At 42.2% G+C, this 23,621-nt stretch overlaps 2 protein-coding genes across 5 annotated transcripts in view; one reads left to right on the top strand and one right to left on the bottom strand.

The window, feature by feature from the left end:
- The window catches only part of cacna1da (calcium channel, voltage-dependent, L type, alpha 1D subunit, a), a 56,232-nt gene extending 35,592 nt beyond the window's left edge, over positions 1-20,640 (top strand). For 3 of the 4 annotated variants that reach the window (XM_076758425.1, XM_076758417.1, XM_076758402.1), the window contains 21 exons: positions 127-328; positions 624-782; positions 1,076-1,186; positions 2,489-2,572; positions 7,577-7,705; positions 7,799-7,864; positions 7,972-8,063; positions 8,164-8,323; positions 9,561-9,688; positions 9,806-9,902; positions 10,029-10,131; positions 10,295-10,396; positions 12,100-12,233; positions 13,084-13,200; positions 13,586-13,974; positions 15,037-15,063; positions 15,745-15,873; positions 15,982-16,121; positions 16,496-16,602; positions 16,864-17,181; positions 17,329-20,640. In XM_076758425.1, the coding sequence (XP_076614540.1) occupies positions 127-328; positions 624-782; positions 1,076-1,186; positions 2,489-2,572; positions 7,577-7,705; positions 7,799-7,864; positions 7,972-8,063; positions 8,164-8,323; positions 9,561-9,688; positions 9,806-9,902; positions 10,029-10,131; positions 10,295-10,396; positions 12,100-12,233; positions 13,084-13,200; positions 13,586-13,974; positions 15,037-15,063; positions 15,745-15,873; positions 15,982-16,121; positions 16,496-16,602; positions 16,864-17,181; positions 17,329-17,634 (3,100 nt within the window). In that variant the 3' untranslated portion in view covers positions 17,635-20,640. The remainder of the gene's footprint in view (positions 1-126; positions 329-623; positions 783-1,075; positions 1,187-2,488; positions 2,573-7,576; positions 7,706-7,798; positions 7,865-7,971; positions 8,064-8,163; positions 8,324-9,560; positions 9,689-9,805; positions 9,903-10,028; positions 10,132-10,294; positions 10,397-12,099; positions 12,234-13,083; positions 13,201-13,585; positions 13,975-15,036; positions 15,064-15,744; positions 15,874-15,981; positions 16,122-16,495; positions 16,603-16,863; positions 17,182-17,328) is intronic. The other variant, XM_076758409.1, reaches the window with a different exon arrangement.
- Positions 20,641-20,678: 38 nt separating this feature from the next.
- LOC143338202 (parapinopsin-like) lies at positions 20,679-23,621 on the bottom strand. The gene is made up of 4 exons (XM_076758437.1): positions 23,291-23,621; positions 22,728-23,056; positions 21,743-21,985; positions 20,679-20,891 (listed from the first exon to the last, which is right to left on the bottom strand). Exons 1-4 carry the CDS (start codon positions 23,619-23,621, stop codon positions 20,781-20,783), a joined length of 1,014 nt encoding a protein of 337 aa, XP_076614552.1. The 3' UTR covers positions 20,679-20,780.

Here is a 23,621-nt window from a genome sequence, read left to right as displayed (position 1 = left end):
GTGTTATCAGCAGCATATGAAAAGGTTGGAAAATAAAAGCTCAAAACTCAAAGTGCACTGAGAGAACCAAACAAAATGTGGAGAACCAGGGTCACATGCTCTCTTTCTGTTTTCTGCTCTTCTCAGGTTACTTTACAAGGCAATCGACTCCAACAGGGAGAACCTCGGCCCCATTTACAACTACCGTGTGGAGATTTCCATCTTCTTCATCATCTACATCATCATCATTGCTTTCTTTATGATGAACATCTTTGTAGGTTTTGTGATCGTCACATTTCAGGAACAAGGAGAGAAAGAGTACAAAAACTGTGAACTGGACAAGAACCAGGTCAGAGTCAGCAGGTTCACAGAATCTGTGTGTGTGTGTGTGTGTGTGTGTGTGTGTGTGTGTGTGTGTGTGTGTGTGTGTGTGTGTGTGTGTGTGTGCGTGTGTGTTTGTTAGGTCAAGAACTAAAAAGAACTTAAGGAGAACTTTTAAACGTGCTGATATAATATGCTACATTAAGCACTGAAAATGTCTTGTTCCATAGAAAAGCTAATTGTGGCTGCTTTAAATAGTCTAGTTTGTATTCAGGTCTGTGTTTAAGGGAGCATTAAAAGTCCTTTTGTGTATTTCTGTGCAGCGTCAGTGTGTGGAGTACGCTCTTAAGGCACGTCCACTGAGGAGGTACATCCCTAAGAACCCGTACCAGTACAAGTTCTGGTATGTGGTGAACTCCACTGGGTTTGAGTACATCATGTTTGTGCTCATCATGCTCAACACACTCTGCCTGGCTGTGCAGGTAAAAGGTCACACTCTTGGTCCGTTCAAAAGAATGAGATTACGCTTGGCTGCAAGGATATTCTGCATTAGTACTGTAATTTGACACAAAAGTGAAGATCAAATATACTTACAGGTTATAGGTCTAATGGCAATGATGTACTTAAACATATGTTCATCAGTATAGATGAGTGGTCTCCAAAAATGTTATTTTTATAAATGGTATACCATCTAGTGGTAAAGTCACATCAAAATAATAGCAGCTCCATTTTCTTTGGTTTCCTTTAACCTTTCCTCTTTATCTCCATGTTGTAGCACTACGGCCAGTCAGCGCTCTTTAACTATGTAATGGATATTCTTAATATGGTCTTCACTGCTGTCTTCACTGTGGAAATGGTTCTCAAACTCATCGCTTTCAAACCCAGGGTGAGTCTCCCCACAGACGTCTTCACAGACAACCAAACATCCACTCACTCAAATAGAGGCTCAACACTGAAAACCACACACAGATGTTCTACTTTGACATACGTTTTATACAGTTTTATTTACTGTATTAAAGAAATACTTCAAGAACACTAATGATTTTTATTAAACTACAGTTAGCTTAGCTTAACAAAGACAAGGGGAAACAGCGAGCCTGGCTCTCTCCAAAGGTGAAATGTTTTCCAGGAGGTCACAGTGTGTTAATTAGTGAGGTTCTGTGGCGGTGATAGGTGAACATTACTGGTCCTGCATGGAACCATGTAAAACCACAATGTGCTGTCTTTATGGATTTGATTACCTTTTGACAAAGCCGGGCTAGCTAGCTCAGCCTGATCCCAGTCTTCATGCTAAGCTAGGCTAACCACCTTCTTGCTGTAGCTTCATATTTAGTGGACGGATGTGAGAGTGGTATCAATGCTCTCATCCAACGTTCAAATAAGTGGATTTCACAAAATGTTGCTATTGCTTGAATGTTTGAGAAAGGAGCAGTGGATTCAGTCAGTCACCGTTTTTCCATTTTCCTTTCAACTGCGCTGCGTGTCCAACAGCTGTGTGTTGAGAAGAAGGACAGGATGCTAGTAAGACACAGAGTGTGGGGTGCAGTGCTGACTTTTGTTCTTTTTTTGTACTAAAATAGTCTGTCTGTCGTAATCTTGGCAGCAGAGCTTTTGCATGTAAGATTAGCATTAAGAGATCCTCAACAACAGTCTGTATAAACGGATGCCCTATGATCATAAGCCCTGAAGCAGCCCTGTGTGTTTTCAATGACCAGAATAAGTCTACATGTAATTCATTGTAAGAATAAAGACTCCTTGTTTGTGCTGATCTCACGTCCCACTCGCCCACCACTCGCTCCACCTCACTCAGGGCTATTTTGGGGATGCCTGGAATGTGTTCGACGCCCTGGTTGTGATTGGCAGCATAGTAGACATTGTTCTCAGTGAGATCGATGTAAGTAAGCTCGGCTACATTGAGCCGCCCGCTGCTCTCCGACCTCTCTCTGTTCAGGCCACCTCGGCGCTTACTGCAGGTTTCCTTGGCAGGACTCAGATTTCTGGCCTTTTGTCTGATCTCTCTTAACACTTAATCTCCTTTTTTCTCTCTTTTTGTCCTCCCCTGACCCTGCCATTTCATCTAATCCTTTGGCTCGTTCCCTCCTCACCTTCCACTCTTCCCTGATCATCTTCATGGTCTCTCTCTTTCATTACCATCTTTACCCTCACATGTAACTCCATGCATTAACAGCACTATTTCGCTGATGCTTGGAACACATTTGATGCCTTAATTGTTGTTGGTAGCGTCGTCGATATCGCTATCACTGAAGTGAATGTAAGTACTACTTTTTTCTGCCTCCCAAGTTGAACTGAAGCCTTACAGGAAAGCCACATGGCAACTGCCAGAATTATTTGTTATGATTTGATGCAGTGGTTCCCAACCGTTTTGTTTTGAGGACCCTGAAAATGAAGCAGTCTACTTGGCCTTAACAAGAGTTGGGAGCAGATCAACCAACCATTTTTTTCTGTTAAAAACAATTAAATTAAATTAAAAACAAACCTAATTTTCTTATTCCTTTAATCATCCGATGACCCTTTAGACTTAGTGTTTCCGCTCAGAGCTTCCATATTTACTGTGATACCGAGCATGCGTTATTTTCTGCAGTGGCATTGATGGTTGTTTAAGTGCCATTGGCTCATTCTGCAAAGCTTCAGTTTGACCTTCATTGATGTCCTGTTCTTATTACTGCTACATCCACAATACACTGAGTTAATCGACTGGTCTGTCTTGTAGGATCTCTGCTGCTGCTCAATGTTTTATCGTCGATGTGTTGCAGTGCCGTCTGTTGCAGGAATCATGACAAAGTTTTCTGATGAACATGCTGATTGTTAACCCTTGGACATGCGTGTCAAAAACAGGAGTCTGTCACGTGTCTTTGTGAACTGTGGCCTGTATTTGGTTCAGAGCAGGCTGATTTATGATGTGGTTGTCTAATTCTTACTCTTGTTCGTTCTGTTCCCATAGAAACTTGTAGAGGCAAGTATGGCAATGAACAAAAATGTTTTCTGTGTGTAACCTGTTGTGTATAACAACTTTATCTTCGGGACCCCTTTACAGTGGCTTCAAAAATAAACTGTTTTATTGAGTCAAAAAAAAAAAAAAAAAGATTTTGCAGCAACACATAGATTTAATTTTAATTGAAAGCTTATTTCAGTGTTGATTCAAGTCAGTCAGTCACTTAGATGATTCATGTCAAGGCTCCATAAATAGTGGATTACTTCTTCCTCAACCAACTCCAAAAACATTCCCCTCTTTATGGCTGGGCTCCTCACAAAAACACCTTAAACAAAGGTGTCAAAATGTTGAGCTGTGCGTTGAGTTTAACTGCTATGAAAATGGTAAAGATCGTCAGATTTTTAGTCCAAGCTACAAACAAACACCAGTGAGGCTATGAGACCAAATTTCATGCTTCTGAAGGACGCTTATGGCGATGATGGTGCTTGTTAGAGGGGCAGTGTACCAACGACTCAGCCTGCCCCACCTTCCCCCTCCTGAGTGCTCTCGTGTCTGAGCTGCAGTGCTGTTTTTCTGGAGTTATATTTCATGTTTTCTGTGTTTTCTCAGTTTGTGTTCCAAATCGTGTGTCTGCATGAGTGTATAAACAAGCACTAACTTTGTTTAAAACATGCGGTGGTGGTTATTGTTGTTATGCATGTGTGTTTTACGTGTGTACAGTTTGTACTTTAAGGTGTGCTGTCTGTATGAATGTATGTGTGTGTTGTGAATGTTGGGGACATGATGTTGATTTCACAAGGGCTTTAATAGTGGTTCTTGTGAGGCACCTTCCATCTGTCATTTCCATTTATTTGTGGTCTGCATTGCATGTGGTCACTGCTGCTGTTCCAGATCAGATATTGAACTTTGATCATTTAATCTTTTGTTAGAGCTGATCTACAACGGGCTTGCATTTTAATTTAATGGCTTGCTTGCCATTCCACTCATGAGCTGTGTGATTGTTTGGCTTCTCATCTGGCCACTGTGACCTCTCCTAATGCATGCTTGGAGGCGTCAGTCATTCATCTCATTCCCTAACATCCTTTCCATGTCCCGCCTCTCACAGATGGCGCTTGGCCACCCGCTCCATTCCCCGCCGGTCAGTTTTTTCCATAGAGCCTTGTGAAGTTTGCCATTTCTCTCTTGCCATACCCCTCGATCTTTACCTCCAGACAGAATGGCCCTGGAGCTCAGAGCTTGGAAACGTCCATCCTACACAACATTAAGGACAATATTAATATAGAATCTGTGAAACTCAACCAGTGCTTGAAAAGCCGAAAATGGTGATGTTTTTCAACAAAAAGAGATAAATGTCATCTTTTACTTTCCTTAAAGTTGTGTAGTTGTGCAGCTTTGCAGATGGTTGATTTAATGCATCGATATTAGGTAAACAGATAAGTCATGGTGTGAACTTGATAGAAACAGACGCTTGCTCAGCGGCTAAAACTTAGGCTTCAGTTACAGTCCTCAAATTAAACAGTCTCCAGCAGGTAAGAATTGATCAATGGATCAGAAGCCATTGAATTAGTCCGTATTTTTGTACATTCACACTGATGGTGGTTTAATGCAGCTGAGTTTGAGGTTCTTTGATGATCTTGTGTTTGTGTCTCTGTGAGTGATTGTCTCTGTGTTTTGTTCTGTCTTCCTGTAGTGAGCTCTTAAAGCTCAGAATGGAGCTCATGTGTAGAGCAGGTGTGTAGACTCCAGTCAGGTGCATGAACACTCCAACAGTAACGCTCTACTCTCTCCCTCTTTGCACCTCTCTGCCTCTCCTCCTCCTCCTCCTCCTCCTCCTCCTCCTCTTCCTCCTGTTTCAGTGCAACTCAATCTGTCTGGCTTTATTTTCTATCCGAGTATTGGTCTCTGTTCTCTGGTTTCCTCCTCTCCCTCTCTGTCTTTCTGACTCCTCTTCTGTCGTCCATTCACCTCTTTCTGCACCGGACTGTGAGAGCGCCCTGCTATGGCAGTTTTGTTGCAGGGCACTACTGACATGCATGAGTTGCTGCATTGCTATGAGTTCACCTATGGCTCCTCATCATCCAAATGTCTTGCGTGTGCGTGCAGTGCTTCCCCAGCAACGTGGCAATGCCCAACGCATGCTCCATCTGCGCTGTGGCCAGGATTACCTAAAGAACCTCCTCAAGCCAGTTCTACATTTTTATCATTTCTGCTCATTCTGCACTTCATACTGACGGTTTGTCAAGTATTGTGCTGAGGGATTTGAATGAAGCCATGTCTGTCTGGAGTATCTCTTTGTTTTCAGTGCTGAGCCTTCTGATATGAGTGCTGAGTTAATCTCATTCTTTTTGCAAAAAATCGCATTATCATTATACAGGTCCTGCCTAACCACCACCACCACTATGATTGATGTTTCTATTTTATTTTGCACCTGGACTTTCTCTGTGTTCAAATGCTCACTGAATACTGCTACGATTTATTCTTAATAACCTGAATTGCAGACAAAAACTGTGTATGGGTGTGGGTTTGTGTGAGCGGCTATCAAATAATTTTGTGATCCTCGATCCTTTCAAGCATTTTCATTTCAACCACAGAAAAAAATTAATCGTTTTCAAAATACTTGGTTTACGTCAAATCATTGCAACCCAGAGGGGAGTGAGATTGCAGCTGTCTTGTGTACTCCAGTCCTTTGATGGGTGCCGTTAATGATGCACACGATGTATGATTTTCATATGTTGATGTGTACTTGCCTGAATCCGAAGTCTAAAACAAATAATTGCCTGTGAGTCAAGGCTGTGTCAGAATAGCAGACGGCGCTTTTATCATGACATGAATTCATAACATTTGTTACGTCAGTCAGTTAACTTCTCATTAACACTGTCTAAATCTCAGCAAAGACGTCTCAACCATACAATCCATTCAATCCCATCAGTAATGACCATCACACCGGGGGAGTGATAAAGTTGTGTGCCAGTCTTACATGTTGCTAAGTAATTGAGTAATTCCATGTTGTTCGTCAGTCTGACATGCAATTGTTAAGTCGTACATGGAGAATGTTAAGCTGTAAACCTGTTGTGTGGCAGTCTTTTAAAGTGTTAAGATAATGTTTGATGTCTGTCATTATACTAAGTGTACATAGACAGTGATACATGAATGTCTGTCTTTGTCATAGTGATCCGATAAGGCAGTTTTGTCCTGTCAACGACAAGAGTAGTGACTTTGTTGTGTCTACGTCTTGACTGAGACTTTTCAAATGTAATGTCACGTGTTTGGCCCAGTGTGTGTGAGACCTGCCGGCTCTGTGCAAGTCATTAATACAGGTCTTTGATTTTAAAGCCAACGGAGACTCCTCAGGTGGATGAGATGGGGGTAAGATGCTCCGCGCCCCCACCCCCCTTAGGGCCATGCCATATTTAGATCTGCATTTCCTTGTTTAGTATGTTTCTGTTGTCTACATCTCCTACGATCTACTGCTTATTTCTATTTCATTTATTTTCTCATGGTAAGGTCTCCATTCTCTGTAGTTCTTTTCTTCCATGTCTTTTGTTTGACCATTTGGCGCATATCCACAAAATTTACTTTTCATTTTCCTAAACGTTTGGAGTTATTTCTAAGGAGAGTGTGTCACTCAAACGTGACGCTGTGTGTCCTGTTAGGTGGGAGCGGTTTAGGGCCGCTCCTCACGTTTGTGCTGTTGACACTGCTACATGGTCTCTGCCACCATTCTTGCGTGGGGTAGCGACCCATGGATGACCCCTGGGATCAGGTCACCCAGCTCTGACCTGTGAACCTCCTGGCTGACCCGTTCGGGTTGGCCCCACTGTGACTCCGCATGCAGTGACTCTGGACTGAGGGTGCCATGCTTGTGCAGATGTGTCCTGTCAAGTATGGCAAGGTTTTCTCCAGCATGCTTGCCTCCTTGCTTCCTCCCCTGTAGGTCTGTACAGTGACAGGGCTCCTGACAGTGCTTTGGACGCAGACTAAGAGAAACATATCAGCTGTAGCTACACTGCTTTAGAGACTCTGGTTATGTTTTTACCAAAAATTGTCTAAAATCTACAGCCTTGTATATGCTGTATAAAAAAACTGCACTTTGAACATCTAATAGATGTCACCAGAGAACTAATCTCTGCTCCAATTCAGTGCTCTAACATGTAGTTTTTCATATGTAAAAGATGCAGTGCTGCTCTTTCAGCCCATATGTATCTGGCTCCTGGGTCTCAGTTCAGACCTCATCATCCTGTAAAGCACAGCCAGATGCTCTGTGTTCACTACCCACTGCACTGCTGCTCTCCTGTCCTCTGACTCTTGGCTGTTTCTCCACAGAACACGGAGGACAGCGCTCGCATCTCCATCACCTTCTTTCGTCTGTTCCGAGTCATGCGGTTGGTCAAGCTCCTCAGCAGAGGGGAGGGCATTCGCACCCTGCTCTGGACTTTCATCAAGTCCTTCCAGGTGAGGCGTAGCACAATCATTTGATCAGCGACTGAGGGAAATATTAAAGTCGCTCATGTTAATCTACTTTCTTTCCTCTCTTTTTGCCTGAAGGCTCTGCCATATGTTGCTCTTCTGATAGCCATGCTGTTCTTCATCTACGCTGTCATTGGCATGCAGGTTGGGAGCTAAATAGAAACAGAAAGACAGAAAATATTTTTCCCCCATCTTAATCATATTGGTGAGGTTAAACAATTAAATTCACGTGGGTAATGTTTGTGCTTCAGGTGTTCGGAAAGGTTGCCATGGTGGACGGCACGCACATCAACAGAAACAACAACTTCCAGACCTTTCCTCAGGCTGTGCTCCTTCTCTTCAGGTGTGCAGCATTTTAGGAAACTGACTCACTGTTTTTCTAGTTTTTGTGGGTTTCTTGTGGAGTGATTCATCTGTGTCCGTCATGGCTGTCTGTTCTGCAGATGTGCCACCGGAGAGGCGTGGCAGGAGATCATGTTGGCCTGTATGCCAGGGAAACTTTGTGACCCAGAGTCTGACTACAACCCCGGGGAGGAGATGACATGTGGCAGTGGATTTGCAATAGTTTACTTCATCACCTTCTACATGCTCTGCGCCTTCTTGGTACACGCAAAAATCAAACAGTATTTGGTTTTCTACTAGTTATTTACATTATAATGTTTGATATTAGCTTCTACACCTTTCTGCACACCAGCATCCCTAAAGCCAGTGGCGGTTCTAGACCAATTTCACTGAGGGGGCCTGGCTGGGGCCAGGGGTTTTGATAGAGGGGCACATTAAACCCGCGGCAAAAAAGACAAAGATTCGAAATCTTATTTGACTTTTTATTTTCATAAAACTTGTTAAACCATTGCAGTCATAACGTTACAGTGATGATGAAAAACAGTATAATAGTCACAGTATTACTGAATTAAGTGCTGATAAGAGATTCATATAGTTGCAGATCTTGTGGGATAGTCTTAAGCTGCCCTACTATTACAGCAACTGTATTCTGTGGTTTTGGTGATTTCTGGCAAACCGATCAACAAATGAGTCAAGATTCAGTGCTTTTGCCCTCCTAGACTCGATGCTAAGTACACCCAGATTGCTTAATCTGTCGTCATTCATAGTGGATCTGAGGTAGGTTTTCACAAGCTTTAATGTGGAAAAACTCCGTTCACAAGCAGCAGTGCTTACTGGGATTGCGACAGCTATTTTACAGAGTCTGTAGAGCTCAAAAAAAAACTTCTTTGTATGGCTCAATGAGCTGTACGAGCTGTACTGTACTCATTTTTCACTACAGACAAATAGCAATTAAGAGGAATTACACTTCAGCAACCCTACTGTTGCGGGCTTGCTTGGTTTTGTTGATAACGTACGTTAAGGATAGTAACTAACGTCAGCTAGAACCATACAATCACCTTAAGATGACATTAACACCTGGTGTTCTGGCAGGATGCTATTATAATTCATAAAGTTAGCAAACAACATTTCTTTACCAGAAGTCTTACCTTGACAGTGTAAGATCGTTCGTCGTTGTGGTAATCTTCGGACTGCTTCACATGTTCGCGCTCATTTTTTTTCAGTGGTGCAGCGCACTAAAGGGTCCGACTAGAATGTTAAGCCACGCACTTAGTTCCACCTTTGACGTCGGCGACTCGGCGCTACTGTATAATCTACGTTCGGAGGGGGGGCCACAGGGGGGGTCCAGAATCAGTGCTACAGGGGCACTGGCCCCTGTTGGCCCCTCCCCAGAACCGCCACAGCCTAAAGCACTGTAGTAATGTGTTGAGTGACTGTGTTTGATATGACGATGCCAAGCACATGTATGTAATTTAACCATTTTCCCTAACCCCTCCAGATTATCAATTTGTTTGTGGCCGTCATCATGGACAACTTTGACTATCTGACACGTGATTGGTCCATTCTTGGTCCACACCACCTCGATGAATTCAAGAGGATTTGGTCAGAGTACGATCCAGAGGCGAAGTACGTGCTTTATTACACACAGTATCGGGAAGTGTTCCACGTTTATGTTTCTGTGCTGTCATTTGTCAGTGAGTACATTCGCAGTTAGCGTCTTACATCTGTTTTTGTCTCATACAGGGGCAGAATTAAACATCTGGATGTTGTGACACTTCTTCGTCGTATCCAGCCTCCTCTCGGCTTCGGCAAACTGTGCCCTCACAGAGTCGCTTGCAAGGTCTCTTCTCCTCCCTTCTTTTATTATCTTATTAACACACGGATACACATTATCACACGGAAGTACTGATCATCGATCCGGCCTGTTCTGCCGTGTTAAAGGCCTCTATCTGCTCTCTTCTTTCAGAGGCTGGTAGCCATGAACATGCCTCTGAACAGTGACGGCACAGTCATGTTTAACGCCACTTTGTTTGCACTGGTGCGCACTGCCCTGAAGATCAAAACAGAAGGTATGATCTTCACTGTACTGCTCCAGAAAAAACACATATAATATTCTGCTGATGCATTCACTGAACTTTCTCTGTTACCTGTAATTATGAGCCTGCATGGATTTAAAATGGCTGTGAACTGGAGTGCTGCTTTCTGAGGGACGTTTGATCCCCTGTGGTGCAGGTAATCTAGAGCAAGCCAATGAAGAGCTGCGAGCTGTCATCAAGAAAATCTGGAAGAGAACCAGCATGAAGCTGCTGGATCAAGTGGTGCCCCCTGCTGGTGGTTAGTGGAATCGGCCCGTGTCTATCAATGAAATCACATACACCTCCTAGTCCTTCTGTTACAGTTTGACACACAAAAACCGAGCTAGAGCAGCTTGCACAGAATCACACACACACCATATGCTGCCCACATGCTGTTTGCATAAAATTACAGGAAGCTCCAAACTGCTCTTTCATAACTATATCCTTAAATAAGAACTCACTCACACACATCAGTTCTCACACACAAGTAAAGCTGTATCGTGCTGTTTCTGCTCTGCTCATGTTCTCCTGGTTGCCCCCTCAGCAGTGTGTTTCTTATCCATGTGTGTTTGGTCCACACTCCTCTCCTCCTGCCCTGGATGCTGATGGAGGCCAATGACTGTCCGCTGGGCTTTGGGCTTGCATGGCCATATAGACCACTGTGCAAGTGCATGCTCTGTCTTTCTCACTAATCTCTCTGTCTATTTCCTCCTTTATCTGTCTCTCTCATTTCTCTGACTCTCTCTGTCGCCTTAATCTCTGTCCTTTTCTCACTGCTTGAGCTTCCACAGCTTATTCTTCTCACACTTTTATGTCTCTGTATCTAAAACTCTAAGGCACTTCAGAATATTCTGAAGCAGTTCTGTTTTAGGGTGGTGGCATGGAACTAGTGTTGCCTCTCTCTCCGATCTCTGTCCCCGGCGTGCTTGTTCAAAGTGATTCAGACCCCTGCTTCAGAATGATTCTCACACACTCTTGCAAACACTCTTCAAAGAAAACCAAAAAAAATCCAAAATGGGACAAAAATACATGCAGCATACAGTATTCATGGGCTAGCACACATCATATGACAGAAAGGCATACATGAGCACAAACAAGTGAATTTCTGCAAACATACTGACATGTATGATGCATACTGTAGATCTGCTTGCTTGCATGTGCTAAAGCAGTAAATTAAATGGCATTGTCAGACATTTATAAAGATAATTTGGTGCATACATCGCCTGCCTCCCAAGAAAAAAATCTAAAAAAGAATTGGAACAAAATAAGAAAGTGTCTCAAAGGTAAATTAATGGTAGTTGTTTATGATAAATCTTATATAAATCTCTCTGTTTTGCAGCCTGTATGTCATTGCTAATTACACACTGCCAATTGAAATGTAGCAGTGTTTGTTAATCATACTGTGTGTTTATTTGTGGTCTCTTTGAGCGTAACTCTGCTCAGTCTGTCCTCTTCATCAGTATGCCAACATTAAGGAAGAAGGGACAGAGAAGTTACTGCAGCAACTACTCTCCCTTTTAATGGGTCACAGTCTAAGTGTTTTAACGTGTAATCCTCCAACTGAATGCATCCAATTTAAAATCAAACATACATATAATGTCGAACATCTCGCTTTTATCATCTAAAGCTCTGTGGATGTAGAAATACACAAACACAACAGGAAGATATTGTAGCAAATATTTGATTTTCTGCTCTTTCTGAAACACAGCGAAGGATCTCAGGTCGTGCAGATTGAGGTACAGTATATACACCATCAAGATGGATGTATATAATTCTGATATAAATCATTTTGACTGATTGGGGTTGAAGCGTGCCTCACTTGTCTGCAGTCCTAAGGTGATGGACCCACATTTTTTAAGGAGAATGGACGAGGGAGGAGAAGAGCCTCTCCCTCTCTCTCCCAGGGTGCTGTGTGTAGTGACCTGCTGACACAGGAAGCATTTGTGTGGTCTGTTCACTCAGATGATGAGGTAACCGTGGGGAAGTTCTATGCCACCTTCCTGATACAGGACTACTTTAGGAAATTCAAGAAACGTAAAGAGGAAGGCCTGGTGGGTGCTCACCCCTCCCAGAACAACACAGCGATCGCCTTGCAGGTGAGTCTCGCAGTGTTTGTGTGTTATTTATGAGAGAGAGGAGAGAGATTGTTCAGCATTGTGTGAAAACGTGGATTTATGAGCATTGTAATTTTGTTGAGTCAAGTCTTTAAAATGTGTCTTTGTGCATTTCATTCAAATATCATTAAGTGTGCTAATGTTATGGTTTATGATCCAGCAGGACGTTCATGATCTTGGTGTACAGTATGAATCTGTGGTTTATATGTTTCCGATGTGTGAACTTGTTATTCGTGTCTCTGCGTCTTTAAGTATCATAGACGTTGATGTTAAGCGTGTGCCATCGTCTCCAGCCTTCATTTCACGTGTTTTCTGTGCATCCCGATTCACTCATCGACTCATGAAATTCACATGCAAAGCTTGTCGCCATTTCTGTTACCTTATGATGTACGATATATGGCGACAATATATCCCCATATATCACTGTCAGACAGCAAACACGACCAGCTTACAGTTCATTGTAGAGACGTTTTTGTGTATGTTGTGCTAATTTGGTTAAGTACACCCACAAAGCAAAGGAAAGCAAGAAAAGTAGTTCTTTGCCGAACTCACTGTAGCATATGTGAGACAAAGCGCAGCTGGATGCTACACAAGACATTTCAGCTGAGTGAGACTCACAGCAGGTCGCTTTCAGGAGAGCACATTTGTCTGTCTGTGCGTTCTCATCTCTCACAGTCCGTCAGTACTGTAAATGTCAGCATATTCCAGCACAGGTGTGTGTATGCCCAGTATGTGTGATGGTTGTGATTGTGTGATGTCAGATTTCCCATTGTGAGTTGTAAGATGAAGGTCCCCGCTGTAGCGTTTAGCCCTCTTATTGTCATGGTTACAGGCTGGCCTTCGCACGCTGCATGATATTGGGCCCGAAATTCGCCGAGCGATATCATGTGATCTGCAAGATGACGAGCTAGTAGACTTTATTCCAGAGGAAGACGAGGAAATTTATAGGGTAACTGATTTAATTCTACATGACAGGAGGAATGTTTGTGGCAAAATTCAAATATTGTGCTTGTAAAGTTACTTATTGGTGTTTCAATGTTAATGTGCATATAATAAAGCTAAAGGAAATATTAATCAGCTAAATATGCCGTACATGTACTGTCTCTATATATTGCTACAATATGTAGCTTTTTGTTCGTTTTGGCTTCCTTTGTTTTTCCGCCATTTCAATTTCAACAAACTACAAACAATACATTCATTTTGCTCACGTCATGTGCCATGAAACCTGCTTCTGAACTTCTTTTTGCCCAGACTTAACATCAATAGCATGTTTATTCTGTTGCTTTGTAACAAGTAGAAGCCCTGGTGGTTTTACTTTGAGCCTTCCTCCACAGCGTAACGGCGGACTCTTCGGTAACCATCTCATGAACGGTGGTCATCGCCGATCCAACGGCCATCAGACCAATGCCACGCAGCGACCTCTGCAGGTGCAGCCGCCACCTCACTACGCCCATATGGAGCAGCCGGTGGGACGCCTGTCTCGAGCCAACGCAATGTCCCACCCCAACCACCATCACCACCACCACCACCATCACCACCGCCACCACAACTCCTACGGCAAGTCTCCCAAATCCACCAACATCAACCTCAACAATGCCAACGTCTCCAGTCTGCCCAATGGAGGACATCATCGTTACTATGAACACGCACCTCCCAATGGTTACCCAGGTCTTCGCAGCTCCTACTACGACTACGACAAACCCCGAACACCCCAAGGTCAAAGGTATCCACACGCTGATTATCGGCATTTTGATCTGCTGCAGAAATGGTTCAAATAATAGATGTGGAGTGAGATCTCTGAGCACATGTTTGGTGGTGTATGCTTGTTCCTGAACTTGCTAAATGTAGAAATTATTCAAGATACATGCTGTATATTATGCAAACATGATGAGTGGTTATTTTGAATTAACACCCAGGACTACTTGGCTGTGTTTTTTCCTGTTAAGCGAGGTTTTCTCATAATTTTTGTGAAGAGATACATAGTTTAGATATAAATACCTCATAAAATGTAGAGAATACCACACAATAATAACATCTGACAGCAAGTAAGCTGTTTTTCCCTTTAGTTGTTTGGCTGAAACTTCAGCACACAGAAAAAAACAAAAACAATTGGAGAATTATTTAAATGCATTTCTTGTTGCACTCTTCTCCTTTCATGCAGCTATCTTAGGTTGTGTGACAGCACATAACTGAGGAAATTTAAAAAAAAACACTGGTATTAGCTTCTACACATTGACTGCTTGCAGCAATGAGAAGACCTGTGGATGTATATCTGTTGCATAAATATTTTTCCCCACATGCAGGAGCCAGCTTCTTATCAAACCTTCCCGCTTCATGAGCCTATATTGTAAACACTTCACTCCATAATGGATCACAAGCCTGCTCTGATACTGACAGTTAATTTCATAAGTGACCAATCGTATCCTTATCTCCTGATTTCCCATGCTCTGTTTAGTCAGCCGCTCCAGTGTTGGGCCTGTTTTTCTTTAGTGCTCAATAAGTTTGGAGGACAATTTCATTGCTGCCACTTTGCAAAAGAGAAATGATTTTTAGTTTGGTTCTTATCATAAAAACAGAAAATGGAATTGTCAGCCAACACTGGAGTCAACATCCGCCATCACACTCTCTCCTCCTCATACATATATATGAGAATGCTGTATATGATTCATATACTGTATGATATATATGTCACACTTTCTCCGCCCTTTTCTCTGTGTTGTCTCCTCCCTTTCTCCTTCCTAACCAAAATGCTTTCTCTCAACCATCCCTCTGCTTTCTTGGACAGAAGGCGCTACTATGAGACCTATGTTAGGTATGTTGTTTTTCTAGGTTTGGCTCCAGCTGTCTGTCTCAACAGCAAAAAAAAAAAAGGACTTTATTTTCACATTTATTTGTTTCATTTTGACTTGGTTTTGGATCGGTGAATGGTTGCATCCTTGATAAGTCAGTGTTATGTGCTATATGCTGGCCAGTCATTCGTCAGGTTACCAGCTGCCTCTGTTGTGATGCAGTTGTGTCAATGCTTTAAAGTAAAAGGAGAAACAACATAAATGTTAGTGGCCAGCATATTGCTGAGAGCAGCCCTGCTTTATGCATGTGTCAAAGTGACGTGCTTGCTTTGAAGAAGGACCCAGACGCTCAAAAACAAACAAATGTTTGAGAATGTTTTTTTAAGATCGCACGACTCGTCGCTGCTAGTTCTACGCTTATTTCACTCCACGATTCCTGAACGGAAACAATTTGTGTTTTAATTAATCTAATGAAGGACCTCAAAGTGGAGGAGATGATTGGATGACAGAGTGATGCTCCTCCACCTGAGACTTGTTGCCTGTTGTCTTGGTTTGGCTGTGGTTAATATTTATAAGGGTGTTCAGTTGCATCGCTGCCCCCTGGAGGCTTGCGTCTGCATGGCAGTGCATGGCCCTATTCCAGTTACCCCTCTGAACAGCAGCAGTGTGCAGGCTCTGACCCCTTTGCCCTGACCTCTCATCAGGTCCCATGGAGTGGATGGACGCCACCCCACCATCCGCAGAGAGGAGGAGTTTGATGAAGATCGCTTCTCTGGGGAGTATTACAGCGGGGAGGAGTTTTATGAAGACGACAGTATGCTGTCAGGGGACAGGTGTTAATCTTTCTGACCTGCGTTTCAGCTCATGTATCTTATGTGCAGTTGTTCTCTCCTCAGAATAGGAAACATATAGAAATAGCTTTTTTTTCTATATGTCTTCAGGTATCAGAACAGTGACACGGAGTATGAGACTCCCAAAGGTTACCATCACCCAGACAGTTACTATGATGATGACGAGCAGCCTCTCTACCGAGATTCGCGGAGATCACCAAAGAGACGGCTGCTTCCCGCCACGCCTCAAGGTATCTTACCTTTTTGTAACCTGCAGCATGACTTACATATGAAGGCTTCATTTGCAAAAGCAGATGATTATATTTAAGAATTGAAGAAATATCAACATATATAATAAAATTAATGCGATTTTTAAAACTACTAGCGATAGGCTAGCTTTAAAGCTACTGAAAACTATAGAGTTTTGGTTAAAAGTAGCCATAAAACAGCTTTGTTTGTCAGCGAAAGGTCACTCTACTGAATGCACTCATACCAATACATTTAACACTCACTGTATGATTTACCCTCTCACCCAGTTGCATATTCTTTGAGTGTTTTGCGGTGTTGCATGCTGTCGAAGTTTCCTGCATGAGGTCACTCACTGGTCCACTCCTGACTTGTTCAGGTAACAGGAGGCCATCCTTCAACTTTGAGTGTCTGCGCAGACAAAGTAGCCAGGATGAGCTTCCACATCAGCGTACCGCTCTCCCACTGCACCTTATGCAGCACCAGGTAACACGGGCACATGTCTCACGTCTACTGTCTGCTCCTTTACGTTGTTTTGAACACATTTTTGACTTGTTTGAAATTATTTTATTACTTCCCTCAGTCTCTAAATTGTAACAAATGCATCATATTTCCCTCTAATATATGTGCACACGTCCTCCTGCAGGAGCGGTAGTAGTAGTAGTAGTAGTTAGTCGTAGACCAGTACAACTTCACTGTACTACAACTGCCTGCTGTGTGGCTTACATGTCTCTCCTGGCTCATCAGGTTATGGCTGTAGCAGGCCTGGACTCCAGCAGAGCCCACCGCCTCTCCCCGACCCGCTCCACCCGCTCCTGGGCCACTCCCCCTGCCACCCCGGCCAGTAAAGACCAGTCACCATACTACACCCCTCTCATCCGTGTGGACCACCCACACAGGGAGAGCGCTGCTAGCAGCCAAGTGTCGGTGCGCAAGAGCTCCTGGTACACGGACGACCCCGAGTTCTCCCAGAGGACATACTCGCCTGTCCACCTGCAGGTGCCACCTGAGTACCATAACCAGTACCACCAGAAGAGAGGCAGTGCCACCAGCCTTGTGGAAGCGGTGAGTGTTCAGCTTGGCCAAACACTTTGCTCTCGCAGACACATTTTTGAATTTATGCTGCAAAGCAAAATGTGACAAGCAAGATAAGTAGCACAAGATTGCAGAGATCGACAGTAACATATGTTTTCCTCACAATCTGTCGAGCAGGTTTTGATATCTGAAGGTCTTGGGAGATACGCCAAGGACCCCAAGTTTGTCGCTGCCACAAAGCACGAGATAGCAGATGCGTGTGAGATGACAATAGATGAGATGGAGAGTGCAGCCAGTCACCTGCTGAACGGAGGGATGGCCCCGAGCGTCAACGGGGTCAACGTGTTCCCCATTCTGACTCCAAGGGACTATGAACTGCAGGACACGGCAGCCAGCTACAGCGACGAGGAGCCAGAGACAGAACCGAGAGCACTCTATGAGGAAGACCTGGCAGACGAGATGATCTGCATCACAACTTTATAGCAGTGGCTGGAGAAATCTGCAAATTAGAACCCTGTCAGACTAAATTTGTGAAAATTCAAAAAAGAAATGCATCTGTTGGCTCTGACCAAAAGAAGTGCCTTTTACACTGAAGAGAAAAGGCATATAGAAGAGAGACACACTAGTCCCGTTCATTTAATTGTTCTCCACCTGCCAGCAAAGGAGGTCACAGCACAGAGCCAGATACCATCCCTGCTGAGCACAGAGGGACTGACTGTCAAAGGTCTTGACCTGGAGGTGACATACAGGTTCAGCCTGCAGCCAATCAGAGATGAGGACATTGATGCCAGTGTAAGATGGACCAGTTGGCAAAGGTGTGAGATACTCTTTCAGGCGGGTCTCTAAGGGTGATGACAATCAGATGTACGATGTCATTACCTCGGTCACTTTATTAAGGTTTGGCATATCATGCAAGTTTTCAATGCAAGCATAGAAAGGCATATCTCCTCCCGTAGTCGTTAGTCTAACTTGATCCCTTTGTTGTTAGAACAGACCGTTTAATGTTCGCTACAGCTGAGTCAAAAAGTGAAGAGCACCAGTAGAGTTGTACCAGATTATGCAGGAACTAACCGTCCTACTTATAGCATCATTCAACTTGAGATATGTACTTTTGAAGCGACAAAAGCATTTGTGATAAATGCACTAGCAGGCAGGTTATTTTAAAATTTTAGAATAGCCTGATTAATATTTCATAGTTGATATGCTGTAAATTGTATTATATAACAAAAGAAACTTTGTAAAGAGATATTCTATATTTTGTAATTATGTATCATTTAAAAGATCAGCAATATGGACCCTTGTGACTCCTGTTATGCTATAAAAGCAGACTTGCATTATTTTATTAAGTAAATTATTCTGATATTCATTTGCCTTTTATTTTTTTGCTCATATGCACCCTTTATTTTGCCTATAAAAACAGCATTTTTAAGAGGTTCTGCTTGTGTGACGACACTACTGCACAAGATATGCAAATGGCTTTGATTTCTTAGCATAGGAGTATATGTGTTACTTCATTAAACCAACACCAGTTGCATAAGGTTAAGCCCCCTTTAAAGGAGCATTTTTAGAAAGCAGGCCTCAAGGATCCAGTGCTGAAATTTTATAATAGATGTGATGAACACATTTGTTTGCATATTTTGTGCAGGGCATGCACAAGAATTTAAAATGCATAGTGCATTAACAATGCTGCTTTTTTAGTTGGTTTCAGAGTCAAACCTAGGTTTCGTCAGCCCCTACTGAAATGCCTTTTTGCTGCTGAAAGAAGGAAAAAATGACAGATGGTAATAACAGGGATAAATTCATACTTCTCATAGCTTGTGCTGGGATTTTCCATGACATACTCCTCGTTGATCATGGTGTAATTCCATCAAACCTTTGTACTGAATCTTGGCAATCACATCTTAGCCTTCATGTAGTGTGTGAGGCCTCTGAGCCTGCGGCGGCAGGAGACACATGCACACATCCAAAGGTCAGAAACAGTCCGACGTGTGTTGTAGGTGGAAGGACCGAGGGTGTCCTGGTGTCAGGATGCTGGAGAGAGGCTAAGCAATACTAACCCCCCGCCCCTTTCTCTCTCAGCCTGCCTGGTTCCTGCATACAGTATACCTCGTTAGGCAACGGTGACAACATATCATTGTCTCAACTTACCTGTCTGTCACAGTGTCCCAGTGGAGTCTTTGAAAGGGATTAGTAAGGATTGAACCTGGACTTTGTGTTTTCCCCCCATATGTATTAATGAGACTACAAGGGAAAAAAAAAAACTATCCCATGATGCATAAAAAGGAGCAACTGAAGCCCACAAGTTGGAACACAAGACAACAAAATATCTTTTTAGGGATTTTCATTTATTGGTCGATTACAATACGGACACTGGACTAAATAAACTGAGGTGGGCTTTTTCAGGCATTACCATGGAGAGTTTGAATTAGCACCAAGGATATTTAGGGTTAACGTGATCTGTCGTTCATGAGTGTTTGATTTGTTGGCGAGTGCGTACTGTACTCTAATTCAACCGAATACTGTCATGAAAATGTAGGTTTTCCATTTTGTGTGCACATTGAAAGGGCTCTTTGAATTGTTTGTGAGTAAAAAAAAGAAAAAGAAAAAAAAAAAAAAAGATGTGTTCTAGTCCTTTTGTTGATGACTCACATAAAAGGACCAATGCACATAACAGGCACATTGTACTATTCGTAGCAATTACAGTACTGATGAACTGAAGATATGCATTATTTTGTAAACACTTTTAAAAGTTGTGTTAAACTAAAGATGAAAAGAACTTACTTTTACCTCATGTCAGGGATTCCTGAAAAAAGAAAATAATGATTTGGTTCAGTCTATACCAATGGTATTTAAATATTAGCACATAGCTGTTTGTCTTTGCACAAGTAACTGTATAGTGCTTTTGTTTCTCCTTTTTCTAAACAGATTTGTGTATTAAGGTGAGACAATTTTGTACTTTTTGTGACTGTGTGTATGGTTTAGTGGAATCTATATTTGTCATTTACACCTCACCTTACAATGCTGGGAATGAAAGAGTATTGAAAAAATATTTTCAAGGTGCACTGTTTCTCTGTTCGCGGGTAGAGAAAAAAAATAAAGCGGTAAAGTACCAGTTTACAGAGAAACACATATTGATTTGAACATTTCTATTAGTTTTCTTCATATTGTTATTAATCTAATTACTATTACAACTATTAATGTTCTGAAAGCTGTATTAAAATAGAAGATAATGTAAAATATGTACAAAAGTATGGAAAGACCCATGGTAATGTTCTCTACTTGAAAGTCTTGATATTTGCTCCTTAATGTTTTTATTCAGTAAACATCATTTCTCTTAGTAGCAAATGCTTTACTATAACCTTCTAGGTTTTGTATCAATACATTTTTTTGTATTTTTCATTTTATTTTAGCCTTGACTTTATTTGAATCAATACTGATATTTTATTTTCTATTGATCATCATTGAATAAACTTATGCTGAATTACTGTTCTCATTTATTTGCCTTCTGTTTTCACCACCATGTCTTCATCTGTGGCATAAAAGAATATTCATAGCAATAAAATCACAGTACATCTCACAAACAGTCAAAGGTGACAAACGTGTAAACTGGCTGTAGGTGTGTGTACATTTCAGGCGGGCGACACTCTGCTGGATGACGTCTCCACAGTCGTCTCTGATACCTCGTCCTCCAGCGAGGGCTCTTTCCCACACAGCAGGAAGGGCACTGCGAATTTACGAAACTGAAGAGAAAAAAAAAAGAGCCAGTGCAGAAAAAGTTTGCAATATACATATACATTCAGACAACATTCAGCAGCTCTTTAAAGGTTCATTGTTTATATATCATATAAATGATACGTGCTATATAATATGGAAATAAATGTGAAACTAATATTCAACAATAATGTTAAAGATATTGCCAAATAAACATAACTAACTCATAACTTAAAAATGGTGACACTTTCTTCACCTTATTTACTGTGTATAAGCAATTTATAAACATTTAAGAAATACTTTTTAATGCACTATAATGTAGGTTTGAGCAGAAATATTCTATTTATGTATTTCTAACACAGTTGTGATAATATGAAATATGTCTTTATGGGAGAAGTTATCACAGTTGACAAATGCTGTTTATTAATAAACACTTAAAATGACCTTAGAGCTGCTTAAAAATACATTAGAATGTGTTATACTTGTAAGTACTTGTTAAATGTTTATATGGTACTCCTAAATACTGAGGATGAGGGCTGAAGTACAGTGTGAATAAAGAAATGTTTTACAAAAAGGCACATAATGAATAAATGAAATTTGCACATTAAAGTGATCATATTTGCAACAAAACACTAAAAGTTATTGTTACATTCAAATTTGGTTTGTTTAGTAATTTGTCTTTAGCCCCAAGTCCAACAGAAATGCATGTTCCTGTGCTGTACATGTGTCCTAAAACCAGGTCTATCAATCCACTAGATGGTGCTGCTGTGCCAAAACAGCAAAGAAATCTGAAGCTGGTTGTTAACAAGCTTCGCTCCGACCATTTCCTTATCACATCTGACTTAAATTCAGTTATTATCTGCATCTAGTGTCACAGTACCTGTTTGTTGAGGTAGATGTAGATGATAGGATTGTACACAGTGCTGCTCTTGGCCAGGTAAACTGGCACTGTGCCCACCAGTGGGTGAATATCCACCTCGGGGTTATAGACCACCAGCATGGCCAGACCAGCATAAGGCAACCAACTGATCAGAAATGTCATGACCATCAGGACCACCATGGACGCCACCTTCATCTCTCCTTTAGCTACTGCACCACCTTCCAAACAGGCCATCTTTGATACCTGTGAGCAGTTAGAAGTCCATTAGCCTTTTCATTACCACAGCTGCAAAGTCTCTGGTCCGAAAGTGTCAGACAGCCACTGTTACATTTCATGACCCTTAATCTGTCCTTGTGACTTCTTTCTCCTGCATGCACAGTGAATCAAGGGAAAATGAGAGACTACAGATGAACCATGGTTACCAGCAAAAGGCACAAACTGTATGTCTGTACACTGTGCTCAGTGTTGGAAGAAATACTATTTAAGAAAAAGTGCCAGTATAACAAATGTGAAAAATACTCCATTACAAGTAGAATAATGTATTCAAGTACAGAAGCATTAACATTAAATGTGCCTAAAATGTAGATATATAATGTACTAATTCTGCAGAAAAATACTCTGTGTGACTAATGTACTGATGCAACTAGTGGGCAGGATTTTCCTGTTGTAGATGGTCAAGGTGGAGCTAATTTTAAATATCCAGTTAGTTTAGTCTAGTGGTTCTCAAATAGGGGTCAGGTGGCCTCCAAAGATTTAAAAGATAAGTCTGAGGTGTCCTGAGATGATTAACAGGAAAGCAAATTTACACACATTTTCATTCTATTTTTATTTTTATTCTTATTCTTTTTATTTATTTTATTCATTTATTTATTTTGCCTTTCTATAATTTATATTTTTTTTGTGAAAATTAAATTATTTTACTTTTGGGGGTAACAGTAATAAAAGTTTTTTGACATGTGATGAAGCCAAATGTATAAATGCTCACCTGGTGTAATGTCCACATCAGCTTCGTGTAAGATGCCAAGATAACGGCAAAGGGAGCAGCAAAGCACACTGCAAAGTAAGCCAGGATGTAGGAGACGTTATGAGGGTCTCGTCCGTGCCAGTCCGGCGCGCAGGACGTCCCAACACCCTCCAGCTCATACCTGCCCCAGCCGAACAGGGGGGGTAAGTTCCATGTGAGGGACCACAGCCATGATAAGGCAATACCTCCAACGGCGTGCTTTTTTTGGAAGGTTATCTGCCCCAACGGCTTACACACAACAAACATCCTCTCCACTGCGATCAGAGCAACTGTGCACAGAGATGTGATGCCTGCAGACAAGCGAGGGAAAGCAAAGTCAGGGGGGAGAAGCAGGGAGGTGCAAATATTGTTCTATGATTTCATGAAAATGATGTGAACACTATCAAATGATTGTTTAATGAAAAATTCATTTATAACAAAAGACACTACATTTTACATGAAGAAGAGTATTCATGTTGTACTGAAATTCAGTAATAATTTGAGCAGTTAATAACCTTTACTGTGCTCCTCCTCTTTTAACTCACCGAACAAGGACACTGCAAAGCCCTCCATCACGCAGCCTGCCCTTCCCAGGGAGAAGTACCCCAGGGCGTTGTTGACCACGGACAGCACCCCCCCGGTCATGGCTGTGCCCAGGTCAGCCACAGCCATGTTCACCAGAGCGTAGTTGAGCGGCTGCCTCAGCTGCTTGTGCATGAGAGACACAATTATGACTGTAGCGTTGAGTATGATGGCCGGACCGGTGAAAATGGCCATGATGATGGAGAGAATGATGAAGCCGGTGCGTGACAGAGGGGGCTCCCCATGTGGGCCCAGGTAGGAGGAAGCATTTGGGGAAAAAAGTGATGGTTGCAT

The sequence above is a fragment of the Chaetodon auriga genome, chromosome 2 (assembly GCF_051107435.1).
Source record: "Chaetodon auriga isolate fChaAug3 chromosome 2, fChaAug3.hap1, whole genome shotgun sequence".
NCBI classification, from domain to species: Eukaryota; Metazoa; Chordata; class Actinopteri; order Chaetodontiformes; family Chaetodontidae; genus Chaetodon; species Chaetodon auriga.
This window is presented reverse-complemented; position numbering and strand designations above follow the sequence as displayed.